Genomic DNA, 17,687 nt, shown 5'->3' on the forward strand with positions numbered 1-17,687 from the left:
GAGTACTGGACTGCAGTTAAGCCCCCGAGTGGGAGGATTGCTCTCCACTCGGTAGGATTTTCGTATTTGTGGTGTAGCTCCGAAGCAGAAGGTGGCAGTCGACCTGCACCTCGTCATCCTTGCAGAACGCACATTGTATTTGATACTTAGGCGGGTACTTGGACTGCAGCTAAGCCTCCGAGTGGGAGGCTGGCTCACCACTCGGTAGGATTTTAAACACTTAGGCGAGTACTTGGACTGCAGCTAAGCCTCCGAGTGGAAGGTTGGCTCACCACTCGGTAGGATTTTAAACACTTAGGCGAGTACTTGGACTGCAGCTAAGCCTCCGAGTGGGAGGCTGGCTCACCACTCGGTAGGATTTTAAACACTTAGGCGAGTACTTGGACTGCAGCTAAGCCTCCGAGTGGGAGGCTGGCTCACCACTCGGTAGGATTTTAAAGTACTTAGGTGAAACGGATTCGCGGCTAAGCCTCCAAGTGAGAGGCTTGCTCTCCACTCGGTAGGATTTTCGAGTACTTAGGCGAAACGGATTCGCAGCTAAGCCTCCGAGTGAGAGGCCAGCTCGTCACTCGATAGAATTTTTTTTACAAACTTAGGCGAAACGGATTCGCGACTAAGCCACCCACTGGGGGATTTCTCTTATAAACAAAAGCAACAACAATCAATGAGAAAATTATAAAACTTTTGTCTTTGATAAGGAAACTACACGAGTACTTTTATTACAACTCATCCGAGTGAATACTTTAAGTGTAAAAGGGGCGGAGCAGGTCCGCATTCCAAGCTCGTGGCTCATCAACCTGGCGACCGACATTGTACAGACGGTATGCTCCGTTGTGGAGAACTTTGGTGACGATGAAAGGACCTTCCCATGTAGGGGCAAGTTTGTGTGGCTTCTGTTGGTCCACTCGGAGGACCAAGTCTCCTTCTTGGAAGGCCCGACTCTTCACATTTCCGGCGTAGAATCGACGCAAGTCTTGCTGATAGATGGTCGATCGGATCATGGACATCTCTCTTTCTTCTTCCAGAAGGTCGACTGTATCCTGCCGGGCTTGCTCTGCTTAAAATTTAGAGTAGAGCTCGAATCGCGGTGCATTGTGAAGCAGATGACTCGGCAGAACCGCTTCGGCTCCATAGACCAGAAAGAATGGAGTTCTCCCAGTCGACCGATTTGGAGTAGTCCTCAATCCCCAAAGAACTAATGGAAGTTCATCGACCCATGCGCCTGCTGCGTGTTTGAGGTCACGCATCAAACAGGGTTTCAGTCCTTTGAGAATTAGGTCGTTGGCTCTTTCTGCATGTCCATTCGACTGGGGGTGGGCGACTGAAGCGTAGTCGACTCGCGTGCCTTGAGAAGCGCAGAAGGCTTTGAATTGGTCGGAATCGAAGTTCGACCCATTATCGGTGATGATGCTATGCGGAACTCCATATCTGAATATCAATTCTCTGATGAAGCTGATGGCAGTGCCTGCATCAAGATTTTTAATAGGCTTAGCTTCGATCCACTTGGTGATCTTGTCGACTGCCACCAGTACATGGGTGAAGCCTCTCCTGCCAGTTCTCAGTGGCCCAACCATATCTAACCCCCAAACAGCAAAGGGCCAGACGGTTGGAATGGTCTTCAAGGCTGAGGCGGGCTTGTGCGACATGTTGGAGTAGAACTGACATACTTCACACTTGTCGACTATCTCTTTCGCCATTTCATTTGCTCTAGGCCAGTAAAAACCCGCTCGGTATGTTTTAGCCCCAATAGTCCGAGAGGACGCATGATGGCCACAGGTCCCCGAGTGGATGTCGTTGAGAATTATCCGGCCCTCTTCCGGCGTTATGCATTTCTGACTGGCTCCAGTCGCGCTTTCTCTGTACAACTGTCCCTTCATGACAATAAAGGCCTTGGATTGACGGACGATCTGTCGAGCCTCTTCTTCATTCTCTGGGAGCTCTTTCCTTAGGATATATGCGATGTAAGGCACTGTCCAGTCGGGAATGATAACCAAAACTTCCATGATCAGGTCGACCATGGCTGGGACCTCGACTTCAGTCGGATCCGTGGTACTTTTTGGCTGCGGGGCTTCTTCGGTGAAAGGGTCCTCTTTAACTGACGGCGCGTGGATATGTTCCAAAAACACACCACTAGGAATGGCTTCTCTCTTGGAACCTATCTTTGCCAAATCATCGGCTGCTTGATTCTTTAGTCGGGGTATATGATGAAGCTCTAACCCCTTGAATTTCTTCTCCAGCTTTCTTACTGCATTGCAGTAACCAGTCATAGCTGGGCTTCTGACGTCCCACTCCTTCATCACTTGGTTAACCACCAAATCTGAGTCGTCGTAGACCATGAGGCGACGGACGCCGAGTGAAATGGCCATACGCAACCCATACAAAAGTGCTTCGTATTCTGCTTCGTTGTTGGAGGAATCAAAGTGAATCTGGAGTACATATCTGAGATTGTCTCCTCGGGGGGAAACCAACACTAACCCAGCACCAGAACCATTTAGCATCTTAGAGCCATCAAAGAACATGGTCTAGTGCTCCGAGTGAACTTGAGTCGGCAGTTGCTGTTCAGTCCACTCGGCGAGGAAATCTGCTATTGCTTGGGACTTGATAGCTTTCTTTGCCTCAAATCGGATATCCAGAGGAAGGAGTTCAATCGCCCATTTTGCCACTCGACCAGTTGCATCTCTGTTGTGTAGAATCTCTGACAACGGGGCATCGCTAACGACTGTGATGGTATGGTCAGAGAAGTAGTGAGCAACTTTCTTCGTGGTCATATAGATCCCATATACAAGCTTCTGATAATGAGGGTATCTTTGCTTTGACGGGGTCAGAACTTCAGAAATATAATATACTGGGCGTTGAACTTTAAAGGCTTTTCCTTCTTCTTCTCGCTCGACCATAAGTACTGTACTCACAACTTGTCCTGTGGCTGCAATGTAAAGCAGCAAAGGCTCTTTGCTGATCGGGGCAGCAAGCACCGGCTGGGTGGAAAGCAGGGCTTTTAGCTCTGCAAATACTGCATCAGCTTCAGGAGTCCACTCGAACTTGTCTGACTTCTTCATCAGTCGGTAAAGAGGCAATGCCTTTTCACCGAGACGAGAGATGAATCGACTTAAAGCGGCCAAGCAACCAGTATGCTTCTGAACATCGTGCACACGCACAGGTCTTTTCATTCAGAGTATAGTGCCCACTTTCTCTGGATTTGCGTCGATTCCTCATTCGGAAACGAGAAAACCGAGTAATTTTCCGACAGGAACTCCGAATGTGCACTTTGATGGATTAAGCTTGATATCATACCTCCTGAGGTTGGCAAATGTTTCAGCAAGGTCAGTCAGCAGGCCGGAACCTTTGCGTGACTTGACCACAATATCATCCATGTACGCTTCCACATTCCGTCTGATTTGAGTGAGCAAACACTTCTGAATCATCCTCATGAACGTGGCTCCGGCATTTTTGAGGCCGAATGGCATGGTGACATAACAGAAGCACCTGAATGGGGTGATGAAAGTTGTTTTGATCTCATCAGGTCCATACAGACGGATCTGATGGTACCCGGAATAGGCGTCTAAGAAAGACAGTCGCTCACATCCCGCAGTCGAGTCGACTATTTAGTCGATGCGGGGGAGAGTAAAATGATCTTTCGGACAGGCCCGATTCATATGTTTAAAGTCAATGCACATGCAACGTGACTTGTCCTTCTTGGGGACCATGACAACATTGGCGAGCCACTCGGAGTGGTAAATCTCTCGGATAAACTCTGCTGCTAAGAGCCGAGCCACCTCTTCGCCAATGGCTTTCCTTTTCTGGACGGCGGACCGCCGCAGATGTTCCTTGACAGGTTTTGCCTTTGAGTCGACTCGTAGACGGTGCTCAGCCAGCCCTCTGGGCACACCTGGCATGTCAGAAGGTTTCCATGCAAAGATGTCCCAGTTCTCACAGAGGAACTGGATGAGCGCTTCTTCCTATTTGGGGTCGAGTGTTATGGAGATATTAGTCGGAGCAGCGTTGGGGTTGGTCGGGTGGATGTGAACTGGCTTTGTCTCACCGGACGATTGAAAAGCTGATTCTGTAGCAGGCTTCTTAGCTCGCAACAAATCACTCGGGTCTGCATTTTTCTGGTGTTCCTGGCACACTTCTGCTACCATCTAAGCATCGGCAATCTTTGAGCCTTTCTGAAAGCACTCTTCCGCCTTCTTGCGATTACCAGTAACAGTGATCACACTTTTGGGGCCAGGCATCTTCAATTTGAGGTATACGTAACATGGTCGAGCCATAAAACGTGCGTAAACTGGCCTTCCCAAAATAGCGTGATAGGCACTCTGGAAATCCACAACCTCAAATGTTAGCTTTTCTTTGTGGAAATGTTTGGAATCTCCGAAAACCACATCAAGAGCTATCTGGCTGAGTGACGCGGCCTTCTTGCTAGGAACGACTCCATAGAAACTCATGTTGCTGGTACCGAGTCTGGACATCGGAATGCCCATCCCTTTCAGTGTCTCTGCATACAATATATTAAAGCTACTGCCACCATCCATCAACACTTTAGTCAGTTGAGTGCTTTCAACGACTGGGTCGACCACCAGAGCTTGCCTCCCAGGGGTGGCTATGTGTGTCGGGTGATCGGACTGGTCGAAGGTGATGGCAGTCTGAGACCATTTCAGATAATTGGGAGTCTCCGAAGCAACCATATTCACTTCTCGGTTGATAACTTTCAATCGACTTTTGGTCTCAACGTCAACAAAAATCACCAGAGTGGAATTCACCTGGGGATATTCCTCATCACTATCTCCCTTGTCCTCAATTTTGTCCGACTCCTTTTCCTTGTCCTTGGGTTGTTTCCCTTGGAATTGCTGTATCAAGAGCCGACACTGTCGAGTGGTATGCTTCGGGTAAATGAAGTTACCCTCCTCATCTTTCTTCGTGTGGATGTGGCATGGTAAATCCATCACGTCATTTCCCTCCTTGTCTTTCACCTTCTTGGGGTTCCAAGGAGCTTTGGGCTTCCCTTTAAACTTTACTTGAGTCACGGCCAAGGCTTCTCCAGGAGCAGCTGGCTCGGCTTTGTGCTTCTGTTTTCGACTGGAGTTCCCTCCCCCAGTTTCATGAGCGGTTGGCTTGTACTTGACACTCCGGAGTTGGTCTTCTTCTTCACCATTGGCATACTTGGTGGCAATCTCCATCATCCGACTCAGGGTCATGTCTCCGGTCCGACCGAATTTCAAACTTAACTCCCTGTTCTTAACGCCTTGTTTGAAGGCACATACTGCCTGGTGATCAGATACATTCTCCACCGTATGGTGCAACGTGATCCACCTCTGGATGTAATCCCTCAGAGTCTCATTCGACTTTTGCACACAAACTTGCAGCTCTGTCAACCCTGCTGGTCGCTTGCAAGTTCCTTCAAATGTTCTGACAAACACTCGGGCAAGATCTTCCCAAGTGTAAATACTGCTAGGCGCCAACTGATTCAGCCATGCTCTGGCCGAGCCCTCCAACATAAGACGCAGGTGTTTCATGGCTACCTCATCATTGCCGCCGCCAATCTGAATAGCCACTCGGTAGTCTTCAAGCCAAGTATCGGGCTTGGACTCGCCGGTGAACTTACTGACTCCAGTCGCCAACCTGAAATTGGGAGGAATTACCGCGGCCCTGATGGCTCTGCTAAAACACTCTGGTCCTGAGACGTGAACTCTGCTGCTGGTGGGCACATCTCTGTCATGGCCTTCTCGGTGAGCTCTGTTCCGATCGACCAAACCTTGAACGATGATGGATCTCGCATCAAAGCCTGGTTCTCTGGGGTCGACTGGAACCCTTCGCCCAACACTGTGCTGGCGTCTGTCATCTTGCTGTCGAGAGGCGTACGACCCACCTCTTGGGGGTGGAGTGGGCACTCGACGCCGATCATCGCGATCGAATCAATCATCATACTGCTCACGCCGACCTCCACGTCCCTCACGCCTCGGGGGCGATCTAGGGCTATGGGCCGAATGGACTGAATTCGCAGCGACGGATCTGCTGTGAATCCTCTTCCGCGACTGTGATACGGCTGAATTTTGATCTCCTGCTGCCCGGAGCAAATCTCTACTCCATCAAGCCTCTGCCAGCCTCTGACTGGGAAGGCTGAATTGACTCTGCTATACGGGCTGCAGCTGCTAAATTCTGAATCTGAGTTCGATATACCTGAGTCGATGGTGGAAAGAGCTGACCTCGACTGGAGTCCGGAACTCGTTGTCGTGCACGCTCGTCGAGTGCTCGCTGGAGGTTCTCCAGTCGAGTGCGCTCAGCCAGGTTGGCCAAACGCGCGTCCTCTAAGGCGCGGCCTTGGGGGTTTCTCCAACGATAGGAGTATGCAGCGCATCCATGTTCCGGCGGCGAAGATCTTCCCTCTGCAGCAAAGTGAGTGGCTCGGGTTGATACTCTTCATGGACCTGCGCTGGGTCGCCTCCACCGTCACCTCCGTCGGCGCGGGGGAAGCCGGGAGGACTGCGCGGTCCATTGACCATCAGGACCTCTGCCAATGGATCAATGCTCTCGCACTCGGATGCAGTCTCTGCGGAGCCAGTCGAACAGGCCGTAGAGAGATTCGTCGGGCTCGATTGCCGCGACTTGGGGGTGGCCGACTGGCTGGCCACCGCGTGCCTCACCCACCACTGAAGCCTTGACCCTGGAGCGTTTGCGCCGGCGGGAAGCAGGGAGGGAGGATGACACAACGACCGACCGATACTGGGTCGATGGTTGCCGCAAGAGGACGCCGCGGACACATGCGCGAAAGTGTGTCGCTTCGCGGACCGGGAGCGCGTCAATGTCGAGTGGAGCCTCCTGAAGCCAAGCAGAGTCATCGGCGATGAACGTGAGCGCGCCGAGACGGATCTCGCGGCCCTCGACCAAAACTCCGCCTGAAACCATGATGAAGGAGATCGAAAAAAATTGCAACTTCTCCAATAAGTCGCTAAGACACCTGCCCCATGGTGGGCGCCAACTGTCGTGGTTCTAAGTCTGACAGTAGAAAGGGGGGTAGGTATGAAGAGGCAAGATCCTAGCTATAGAGTAGTTGTATACGCAAGGGATTTACGAGTTCAGGCCCTTCTCGGAGGAAGTAACAGCCCTACGTCTCGGAGCCCGGAGGCGGTCGACTGGATTATATGCGTATGAGTTACAGGGGTGCGAACCCTTTACACTGAGGAGGTGGGTGGCTTATATATAGTCTGCCAGACCCCTCCGGCCCTCAGTTATGCAGGGTTTAAAGTACATTAAGGCCTGGCGTTACTGGTAACGCCCTACATAAAGTGCTATCATGACCATAAAGACTACTTAATAACAGACCGTTTGGGTGCAGAGTGACTCTAGATCTTCTGGCGGTCGAGTGAGTGGCTTCATGGTCGAGTGTCTTCGAGTCCGTCGAGTGGAATCCTTCCATGTCGACTGAAAGGTAGTTTCTTCTAGAGATGTCCTTGAAAAGGGTACTTTGGACAGGTCCATGACCCTACCCTAGGTACATGGCTTCATCAGGGACCGATCGGGGTTGCCAATTAGTCGAGCGATCGGGGTTTCCAATCAGTCGACCGATGGCTAGCATCGCCCAAAAAATAAATAGACAGACAACAAGCCCAATGATGAATTGCCAATGGGGCTCGAAGGCCAATTATTTTACTATATATCATCCATGTTCGACAAATATATCTTAGTCTGCTTGCTCCATAGGCACAAAGCCACATATTAGATCATTAATATATATTTTTAACATATTTGTGGATCATGTCACCAGGAAATTTTCTCCGTGGGATTGGAGACGACATCGACAACAATAATATGGGCCATGTCGGAGCTTATGAAAAGCCCACAAAAAATGACCATCGCACAGTTGGAAATTCGGCGAGTCCTGCACCACAAGAATCTAACTGAGGCCAACATCGACAGCCAACTCCCATACCTTCAGATGATCATCAAGGAGACCCTTAGGTTACATCCACCGATGTCGTTTATCATCACGAGATTGTGCACAGAGCCGGGCAAGATCAGGGCCTACAACATGCTGCCAAGAACCAATGTGTTGGTGAATATGTGGGCAATTGGTAGGGACGAGAAGAGTTGGACCAATGCTACCGAGTTCCTGCCTGAGAGGTTTGAGGATGAGGTGGTTGACTACGATTGTTCAGACTTCTATTTCCTCCCTTGTGACGCTAGGCATAGCCAGCGTATGATGTTTGGAATGTCCAGCATTGAGATAGCTCTTGCGAGCCTTCTCTGGACCTTTGACTGGAAGCTTCTTAGTGGCAGGAAGCCGGAGGAGCTTGATATGCCTGACGTGAATGGGATCACGAAGCGTGGTAGGACTGAGCTCTTGTTGGAAGCTATTGATCATTTTTTAGCTCTTTAGTTTACCCATCTATGTTATTTTCAATAACTGGAATTTTTATTGAATAAAAAACATCAATGAAGATGGTACAAGCAAAAGTTGTGTGTGGCTTGTGCAAGAAATGGGTAAACAGCCTATAATCTCTAACAAAATGAAAAAATAAATGCAGCCTAAGGTGATGAAGGGCCAATTTGTAGGCTAAACCACCATTTATGTGATTGTGTTGACTGTATCTCATTATCTAGAAACTATATGCATCTACATGATAATTAATTATGCTGATATTTATTATCAAATGTGTTCTGAATTGGTGTCCCTGAAGCATGTCCCTAGTACAAAATGAGCGATCACTGGCAGCACATTTCTGGTAATCCAGGCGGGTCGCATGAGATGCATCCATATCTATAGCGGTCCAATAAGAAACACAACTTTTTTTTGAGGGGAAATGCCCTAGGGCGCACTTTATTACTTTCAAATCACAGTTACATCGAAGATGATGTCTGGAAGGATAAAGCTAGGAGGATCACTGTCCCAAAAGACTACAACTTTAGAATCATAAACGTGCCTAGCTAAATTATGTACAGCCCTATTGGCGTCCCTAGGACCGTGCTGAAAGCTCGCTGTACCTAGTCTTGTTGCTCGCTGGAAACAATCTGCAAGTATCACCGTGGCTGGGCTCAAAACTTCATTCACACCAGTGCAAGCTTGGATTAATTCCAGTGAATCAGACTCCATGATAACCCCATTGCATCCTATATTTTCAAGCATTATCAAGCCCTTTTGCAGAGCTAATGTTTCAGCTGTGCTAGCATCATACACGTTATTCAGAAGCCATGAGCCACCTGCTACTGCATCCCCCTTATAATTCCGAAGCACTGCTGCTGTTGCTGCCGACCCATCTTGGAAAAAAGATGCGTCCACGTTCATCTGGTAGCAGCCAGCTGGAGGTTTCTGCCATGGTATTTTTGGTGACTGTATGACACTCTGAGCCGCAACAAAGTTTGATGTGATTGCGTTGATAGAGAAAGCTGTCCTGCTGGGCGAAGTCACTTGATTTCCTTTCACAAACTCTCTCCTCTGCCACCATATATACCAAGCGCCCACGACAACCGATTCTGCAACACCGAGGTTTGGGAGAATCAGCCTAATATTTGACTTGTTTCGAATGATCTCCTCCAGGACTATGCTGCCAGATCGGTCTACCCTCAACGCATTATCTATAACTTCTGAAAGACCCAATGCATTCCAAACTTCCTTCGCACGCCGACAGGAAAATATCAGGTGCTTGATATCCTCGGCTTCCTCTGAGCATAAAGGACATTGCGGAGACACCTTGATGTATCTATTTGCTAAAATGGATCGAGCAGGAACTACACCATGTAGAGCTTTCCATGCAAATATCTTGACTTTGCTTGGCACTTTCATTTTCCAAAGAATCTCCCACACTGGATTAGTTGTTGAGGACCCTTGTCCATCACTTCGTCTGACCTGTGAATCATGCTGGTGGTGCCACTCTACATAGTACGCCGAGCGAACTGTAAAGGCATATGACTTGGTAAAGTTCCAGGCTACAAAGTACTCCAACACCTGGACATTCAGTGGAATTATCAAAATTCTCCCAGCATCTATAGGGAAGAAGATGTTTCTAATGAGTGTTTCATCCCACTGTCCTGAGTACGGATCAACCAATTCTTCCACTTTAGACAGCAAACAAGCTCCCTTAGGTGTCAAAACCTTTCTAGTTGGGCTGTTTGGCACCCAGCAGTCATTCCACATATTGATTTCAGATCCTGTCCCAACACGCCAAATATGACCTCTCTTGAAAGTTTGAATTCCAGAAACAATAGACTGCCAAGAAAAGGAAGATCCTTTTTTGTTCCCTGCCTTCAAACTATTACCATCCGGATAGTATTTTGCGCGAAGCACACGCGCACATAACGCATCTGGATTAGAGATCAATCTCCAACATTGTTTGGCTAGCATCGCAAGGTTAAAAGCATGAAGGTCACGGAAGCCATTCCACCCTCATTTTTTGGTATGCACATTCGCCACCATGCCCACCAATGCATCCTCTTTTGATCCTCTTCGTCACCCCACCAAAAACTAGCCATGGCGTCTGTAATTTCCTTACATATTTTCTTCGGGATCTTAAACACTCCCATTGCAAAAACCTGCAGAGACTGAATAACTGCTTTAAGTAAGATTTCTTTACCTCCAAGAGAAAGAAATTTCTCCTTCCAACCCTTTAGCCGAGCAATCACCCTCTCCAGCAAATAGGCAAAGCTATCACTTCTGTCCACTCCAACCATAGCAGGCAAACCGAGATACTTGTCGGATAAAGCTGCGGTCATTATATTCAGTTCTACACACATACTTGCTTTTGTTTCCACATCCACACATGGACTAAAATAAATGCTGCATTTCCCTTCACTCACCAACTGTCCAGAACTCGCGCAATACTGGTCAAGCACTTGTCTCACCGAGGTTGCATTATTTAAATCTGCCTTCATAAGGATCAAGGAATCATCAGCAAATAGTAAGTGTGAAACTGATGGTGCACCCCTGCACACCTTTACTCCTTCTATGCCACGAACCTCCTCTTGGTGAGCCAACAGACTCGACAAACCCTCTGCACAAATCAAGAATAAATATGGTGATAGGGGATCCCCCTGCCGGAGACCCCTAGATGGCACAAATCCCTCTGTCTCCTGGTCATTATATCTTACTCTATATCTCACAGATCGAACACATGCCATAATCAGTTCAACAAAATTATCATGAAAACCAAGCCTTCTCATCATCCTTTCTACAAATCTCCATTCGACTCTATCATATGCCTTGTGCATGTCCAGCTTGACTGCACAGTAGCCAGTCTTTGCTTTTTGCAGTTTGTTATCTTATGTATACATTCATACGCCACCAAGATGTTGTCCATAATTAACCTGCCTGGTACAAATGCACTTTGCACCGGGGAAATTATCTCATCCATAACTCTTTTCAACCTGAATGCGATCATTTTCGAGATGATTTTGTACACGACGTTACAAAGACTGATAGGCCCAAATTGTGAGATTTGCTCAGGACTTTCGACCTTAGGAATTAGAATGGTAACAGTGTCATTCCACCCCTCTGGTATTACCTTTTGGTTGATTGCATTCAGAACCTCCTCCGTCAGTTTATCTCCCAATATATGCCAGCACTTTTAAAAAAAGATTGCATGCAATCCGTCGGGCCCCGGGGCCTTCAAATCCCCTATGGAGAACAAGGCTTTTTTAACCTCCTCCGGTGTATACTCCTGCATCAGGGCATTATTCATATGATCAGCTACTCTAGGAGCAACTTTGTTCAACACTTCGGGATCTGACTCATCTAGTTCAGTGGAGAACAATCCTGCAAAATAATCTGAAATAAAAGGTTTAAGCTCCGTGATGTCCTCTCACTAGTAGAAAAAGGACCTAATATGAGACACATTAGTGCCGGTTTGATTTTGAGCCGGCACTAATGTGTCCATTAGTGCCGGTTCCAACGGCTAGCCGGCCGTTCTCATTAGTACCGGTTCGTGGCGAACCTTTAGTACCGGTTCGTGGCACGAATCAGTACTAAAGAGGATGGTGGCAGGGTGTTGTCAGTCTGGGGCCCCTCCAACACCTTTAGTACCGGTTCATGACACGAACCGGTACTAAAGATTGACGTACATAAACCCTTCGTCCACCCAAGCCACTTTGTTCTTCCCCTTTCCCCTCACTTCCTCTGTTCTTCCCCTCTCTTCCTCGAGCTCCTCACAAATTTTGCCCAAAATTTGTCAAGATTTGAAGGCCCCCATCCATTCAAATGATCACAAAAGTTAGCAACTTTGTCCTTTCAACTCTCATTGCTAGATTAGCTCTTGCAATGCTTTGTATAGTGATTAATTTGGGAGGAATTATATTTGCTAGTATTTGATTTATATGCAATTTGAGGTCAAAAATAACACTTAGTTTGCATATGTAGGTGTGGTTTACTTAGTGCCTTCTAAATCTCCGTCGTAACCACCGTCGATCGCCCGCACCGTCCCGTCGCCGGCACCACCTTGTGGTGAGGCTCTTGTTCATGAATGTTTTACATTACCAAATTGATGTTTGTGTGATTTGGATATAGTTACTCGTATAATTATCTTACCCGTACGTTGTTTGTTATACATAGTGCCATGGTTTTGATATCCGTCCCCGTCGGCCCTCGTCCTTGTTATGATTCGGATGTGGTATATTCTCTTTTAAAACTAGTTGTTGCATTTTGTGTTTATGACAAATTATGCCCATCAAGTTGACATAGATATTTTTATCTAGGAGGTATGTGAACCGGAAATTCCAACCGACCCTATTGTCAAGAGGTTAAATTTAGTTGAAAGAGAAAACGAGTATTTGAAAGAAAAATTGAAAAAAATTGAGGGGGAGAAGATGGAATTGGAGTTGCATGTTGCCGATGTCGTCGATGATCACAAGATCAAGATGGAGAAAATCAGGTTGAAGATTAGAAAGATTAGAAAATATGCCATTGATAGTGTGGCTTGGTATCATTATGCTGTTGGATCAATTGTTACCTTAGTTGCAATCGTCATCGCATTTGTTGTTGCATTTAAATTCTTTAGCTAGAGAGTTATTTGTATGTTGCATTTAATTAAGTGTTGTATATGAACTTTATGTATGAATTTGTATTAATTTGGTCTATTCGGTGTTGTGTAATGAAGATGAGCCGACAATGGATGTATGATGACCGATGCTCTCCCGAGTTTATTAATGGCCTGCATACTTTTCTGCAGTCCGCTGAGGCAAACAAGCGGGCGGATGGTTTTATGCCTTGTCCATGTGCTGGCTGTAAGAATGGTCACAGTTACTCTACGTCAAAAACCATTCACGTCCACCTATTTAAGTCCGGTTTCATGCCCCACTATAATGTTTGGACCAAGCACGGAGAAATAGAGGTTATGATGGAAGACAATGAAGAAGAAGAGGACGACGACGGCTATCCTGGCCATGGGTTTCCTGAATACGATGATACAACAATGGGGGAAGAAGCTGAGCCGACAATGCGGGAAGAAGCTGAAGAAGAGGCATCAGATGAGCCCGCTGATGATCTAGGCCGGGCCATTGCCGATGCAAAGAGAAACTGCGCAAGTGATCTGGAGAGGACGAAGTTGTAGCGCATGTTAGAGGATCACAAGAAATTGTTGTACCCGATTTGCGAAGCTGATAAAAAAAAGTTGGGCACCACACTTGGATTGCTGCAATGGAAGGCAGAGAATGGTGTATCTGATAAGGGATTTGGAAAGTTGCTGGTAATGATAAATAATATGCTTCCAAAGGACAACGAATTGCCCGAGAGTACGTATGAAGTAAAGAAGGTTGTTTGCCCTCTAGGGTTAGAGGTGCAAAAGATACATGCATTCCCTAATGACTGCATCCTCTACCGCGGTGAGTACGAGTATTTGAATGGTTGTCCGGTATGCGGTGCATTGCGTTATAAGATCAGTCGCGATGACCCTGGTTATGTCGAGGGTGAGCACCCTAGGAAGAAGATTCCTGCCAAGGTGATGTGGTATGCTCCTATAATACCACGGTTGAAACGTTTGTTCCAAAACAAAGAGCATGCAAAGGCGATGCGGTGGCACGCAGAAGACCGTAAGAAAGACGGAAAGTTGAGAGTACCCGCTGACGGTTCACAGTGGAGAAAAATCGAGAGAAAGTACTGGGAGGAGTTTGCAGGTGACCCAAGGAACGTATGGTTTGGTCTAAGCGCAGATGGCATTAATCCTTTTGAGGAGCAGAGCAGCAACCATAGCACGTGGCATGTGACTCTATGTTTGTATAACCTTCCTCCTTGGTTGTGCATGAAGCGGAAGTTCATTATGATGCCAGTGCTCATCCAAGTCCCTAAGCAACCTGGCAACGATATTGATGTGTACCTAACGCCATTAGTTGAAGAACTATTACAACTGTGGAATGGAACAGGTGTACGTGTGTGGGATGAGCACGTATAGGAAGAATTTGACCTAAAGGCATTGCTGTTCGTGACCATCAATGATTGGCCTGCTCTCAATAACCTTTCAGGACAGACAAACAAGGGGTACCGCGGATGCACGCACTGTTTGGATGATACCGACAGTATATATTTGGATAGTTGTAGGAAGAATGTGTACCTGGGACATCGTCGATTTCTTCCGACAAGGCATCCCGTAAGAAAGAAAGGCAAGCATTTCAAAGGTGAGGCGGATCACCGGACGAAGCCTCGCCACCGTACTGGTGCTGATGTACATGATATGGTCAAGGATTTGAAGGTAATGTTTGGAAAGGGTCCTGGCGGACAACCTGTTCCGAAGGACGCTGACGGATGCGCACCCATGTGGAAGAAGAAATCTATATTTTGGGACCTGCCATATTGGAAAGACCTAGAGGTCCGCTCCGCAATCGACGCGATGCACGTGACGAAGAATCTTTGCGTGACCCTGCTTGACTTTTTGGGCGTGTATGGGAAGACAAAAGATACACCAGAGGCACGGGAGGACCAGCAACGTATGCACGGAAAAGATGGCATACATCAGGGTTAGGCTAGCTATGCTCTTACCAAAGAAGAGAAGGAAATCTTCTTCGAATGCCTGCTCAGCATGAAGGTACCATCTGGCTTCTCGTCGAATATAAAGGGAATAATAAATATGGCAGAGAAAAAGTTCCAGAACCTAAAGTCTCATGACGGTCACGTGATTATGACACAACTCCTTCCGGTTGCATTGAGGGGGCTTCTACCGGAAAACGTTCGATTAGCCATTGTGAAGCTATGTGCATTCCTCAATGCAATCTCTCAGAAGGTAATCGATCCAGAAATCATACCAAGGTTACAGAATGATTTGGTGCAATGTCTTGTCAGTTTCGAGTTGGTGTTCCCACCATCCTTCTTCAACATCATGACGCACGTCGTAGTTCACCTTTGCAAAGAGATTAACGTTTTGGGTCCTGTATTTCTACACAATATGTTCCCCTTTGAAAGGTTCATGGGAGTCTTGAAGAAATATGTTCATAACCATGCTAGGCCAGAAGGAAGCATCTCGAAGGGCCATGAAAATGAGGAGGTCATTGAGTTTTGTATTGACTTTATTCCTGACCTTAAGCCGATTGGTGTTCCTGAATCACGGCATAAGGGCAGACTGGAAGGAAAAGGCACGCTAGGAGGGCATCAAATAATATGTATGGACGGGCATTCTCTCACTGAAGCACACTACACAGTTCTACAGAATTCCGCCTTGGTGGCTCCGTATATGGAGTAACACAAGAATTTTCTACAGTCCAAACACCCGGAGAAGTCTGACGACTGGATTACACGCGAACAAACGAGGACTTTTGCCGATTGGTTGCAGAAACGTGCCCTGAATGATGGCGATATTCAAAATGACATGTACTCGTTGTCCCAGTTACCATCTTCGAATATAATGACTTTCAAAGGGTACCAGATAAATGGGAATACATTTTACACGATCGCCCAAGATAAGAAGAGCACCAACCAAAACAGTGGTGTCCGCTTTGATGCAACAACCAACACGGGAACGGAAACATATTATGGTTACATAGAGGACATATGGGAACTTAACTATGGATCAGGTGATTTGCAGGTCCCTTTGTTTCGGTGCAAATGGGTCAATATGACACGAGGCGGGGTAACGGAAGACCCGCGGTACGGAATGACAACAGTGGATCTCAACAATCTTGCGTATGCAGACGAACCATTCGTCCTAGCCAATGATGTGGCGCAGGTTTTTTATGTGAAAAACATGTCTACCAGGACGAGAAAAAGAAAAGATAAGGAAGCGAATGGATCATACGACGAGCCAAAGCGCCACATAGTTCTTTTTCAGGAAAAAGAAACATCGTGGGAGTGGATGACAAGACAGACATGTCAGAAGATTATGAAAAGTTTGATGAAATTGCTCCATTCACAGTGAATATTGACCCGAGCATCCAGTTAAATGATGAAGATTTTCCATGGCTATGGCGCAAAGGGACACACGCGAAGAAAAAGTTTCACACCCAAAGATCTGGGATGTGATCGGCTTCACTATCATCACTTTCTTCTATGTTTCACACCCAGGAGGGAATGTCTGTAATAGTTTGGGTAGTTATGTGTTTTGGCATTTGAAATGCGAAGAAATTTCATGTGCAAACAAATTCTTTTCATGCATTTATTGATTTTTTTTCCAGCTAAATGACCCTGAAATTGAAAAGCATTTCAAATGAACTCAGAAAAGGTTGAAAGTTGGCATGGTATCATAATTTCATACAAATAGCATGTGCAAAAAAGTAGAGAGGGTTACGGCAAAAACTGGATGCACTTCGTATATAAAATGGACAATCTCTTTTGAAGTATCAGGGTTTCCGACGAAAACTGAATGGTTACAAAGGCATTTCATTTTTTAAATAACCTAAGCATTACCAAATTGAATATAATGATAAAACACACTAATATTAAACATAAAAAAAAGAATCACTGGAAAAACTTTTTTCAAAGTTAACTTATTCACAAACTAGTGATTCACACAAATTTCAAATAATTCAAAATTTAAACTATTCAAATTTGAAAACTACCGGCACTAACAGAAAGTTTGTAATTCTTTATACCTAAAGCAAAAATATTCACAAAGAAACTCTAAATACAGCAAAAATGTAACTCAAAATAAATAAAATAAAAATAAATAAAGTGAAAAAATTTAAGAAAATAAAAAAGCCCGCCTACTGGGCCAAAGCGGCCTGCATACGACTAACACAACCTTTTGTTGGGCCAGGATGCAGGCCAGCAAAGGCCCAGTAGGCCCACTAGGCAGAAGATGACAGGTAGGCTAATAGGCCTACTTAGGAGAGGAGCTCGAGAGAGCTACCGCACTGGCGCTTATAAACCAGTGCGGTAACCCCTCGGCTAGCGAGGTGGGACTAAACTTGCGCACCGCCTGGAGCCAGTGCACCCCCTTTAGTACCAGGTCGTGGCTCCAACCGGTACTAAAGACCCCCCCCTTTTAGTACCGGTTGGAGCCACCACCCGGTACTAAAGGGGGTGTGCTTCCCGCCGCTTGGCCTGGCCAAAACAGACCTTTAGTACAACTGGTACTGAAGGTCCATCCTATATATACAACACTTGAAAAAAATTCAGTTTCCCTCTTTTTCTTCCCTCTATTTCCTTCCTCCGTCGTGCCGCCCTGCCTCGATCGACGCCGTCCCTGTCGACGCCGCCGCCCCCGCCCCTCGTCGCCGACCCCGGCCGTCCCCGGCCCTCGTCGCCGCCCCCGTCGACGTCGCCGCCCCGGCCGTCCCCATCCCCG

General features: G+C 46.9%; 1 protein-coding gene across 1 annotated transcript in view; it reads left to right on the forward strand.

Moving 5' to 3' along the window:
- LOC119280076 (premnaspirodiene oxygenase-like) overlaps window positions 1–8,371 on the forward strand; it is a 20,308-nt gene extending 11,937 nt beyond the window's left edge. Inside the window, exon 2 of the mRNA XM_037561063.1 lies at window positions 7,760–8,371. Within this exon, the coding sequence (XP_037416960.1) occupies window positions 7,760–8,371 (612 nt within the window). The remainder of the gene's footprint in view (window positions 1–7,759) is intronic.
- Window positions 8,372–17,687: the final 9,316 nt, after the last annotated feature.

The sequence above is a fragment of the Triticum dicoccoides genome, chromosome 3B (genome assembly GCF_002162155.2).
Source record: "Triticum dicoccoides isolate Atlit2015 ecotype Zavitan chromosome 3B, WEW_v2.0, whole genome shotgun sequence".
NCBI lineage: Eukaryota > Viridiplantae > Streptophyta > Magnoliopsida > Poales > Poaceae > Triticum > Triticum dicoccoides.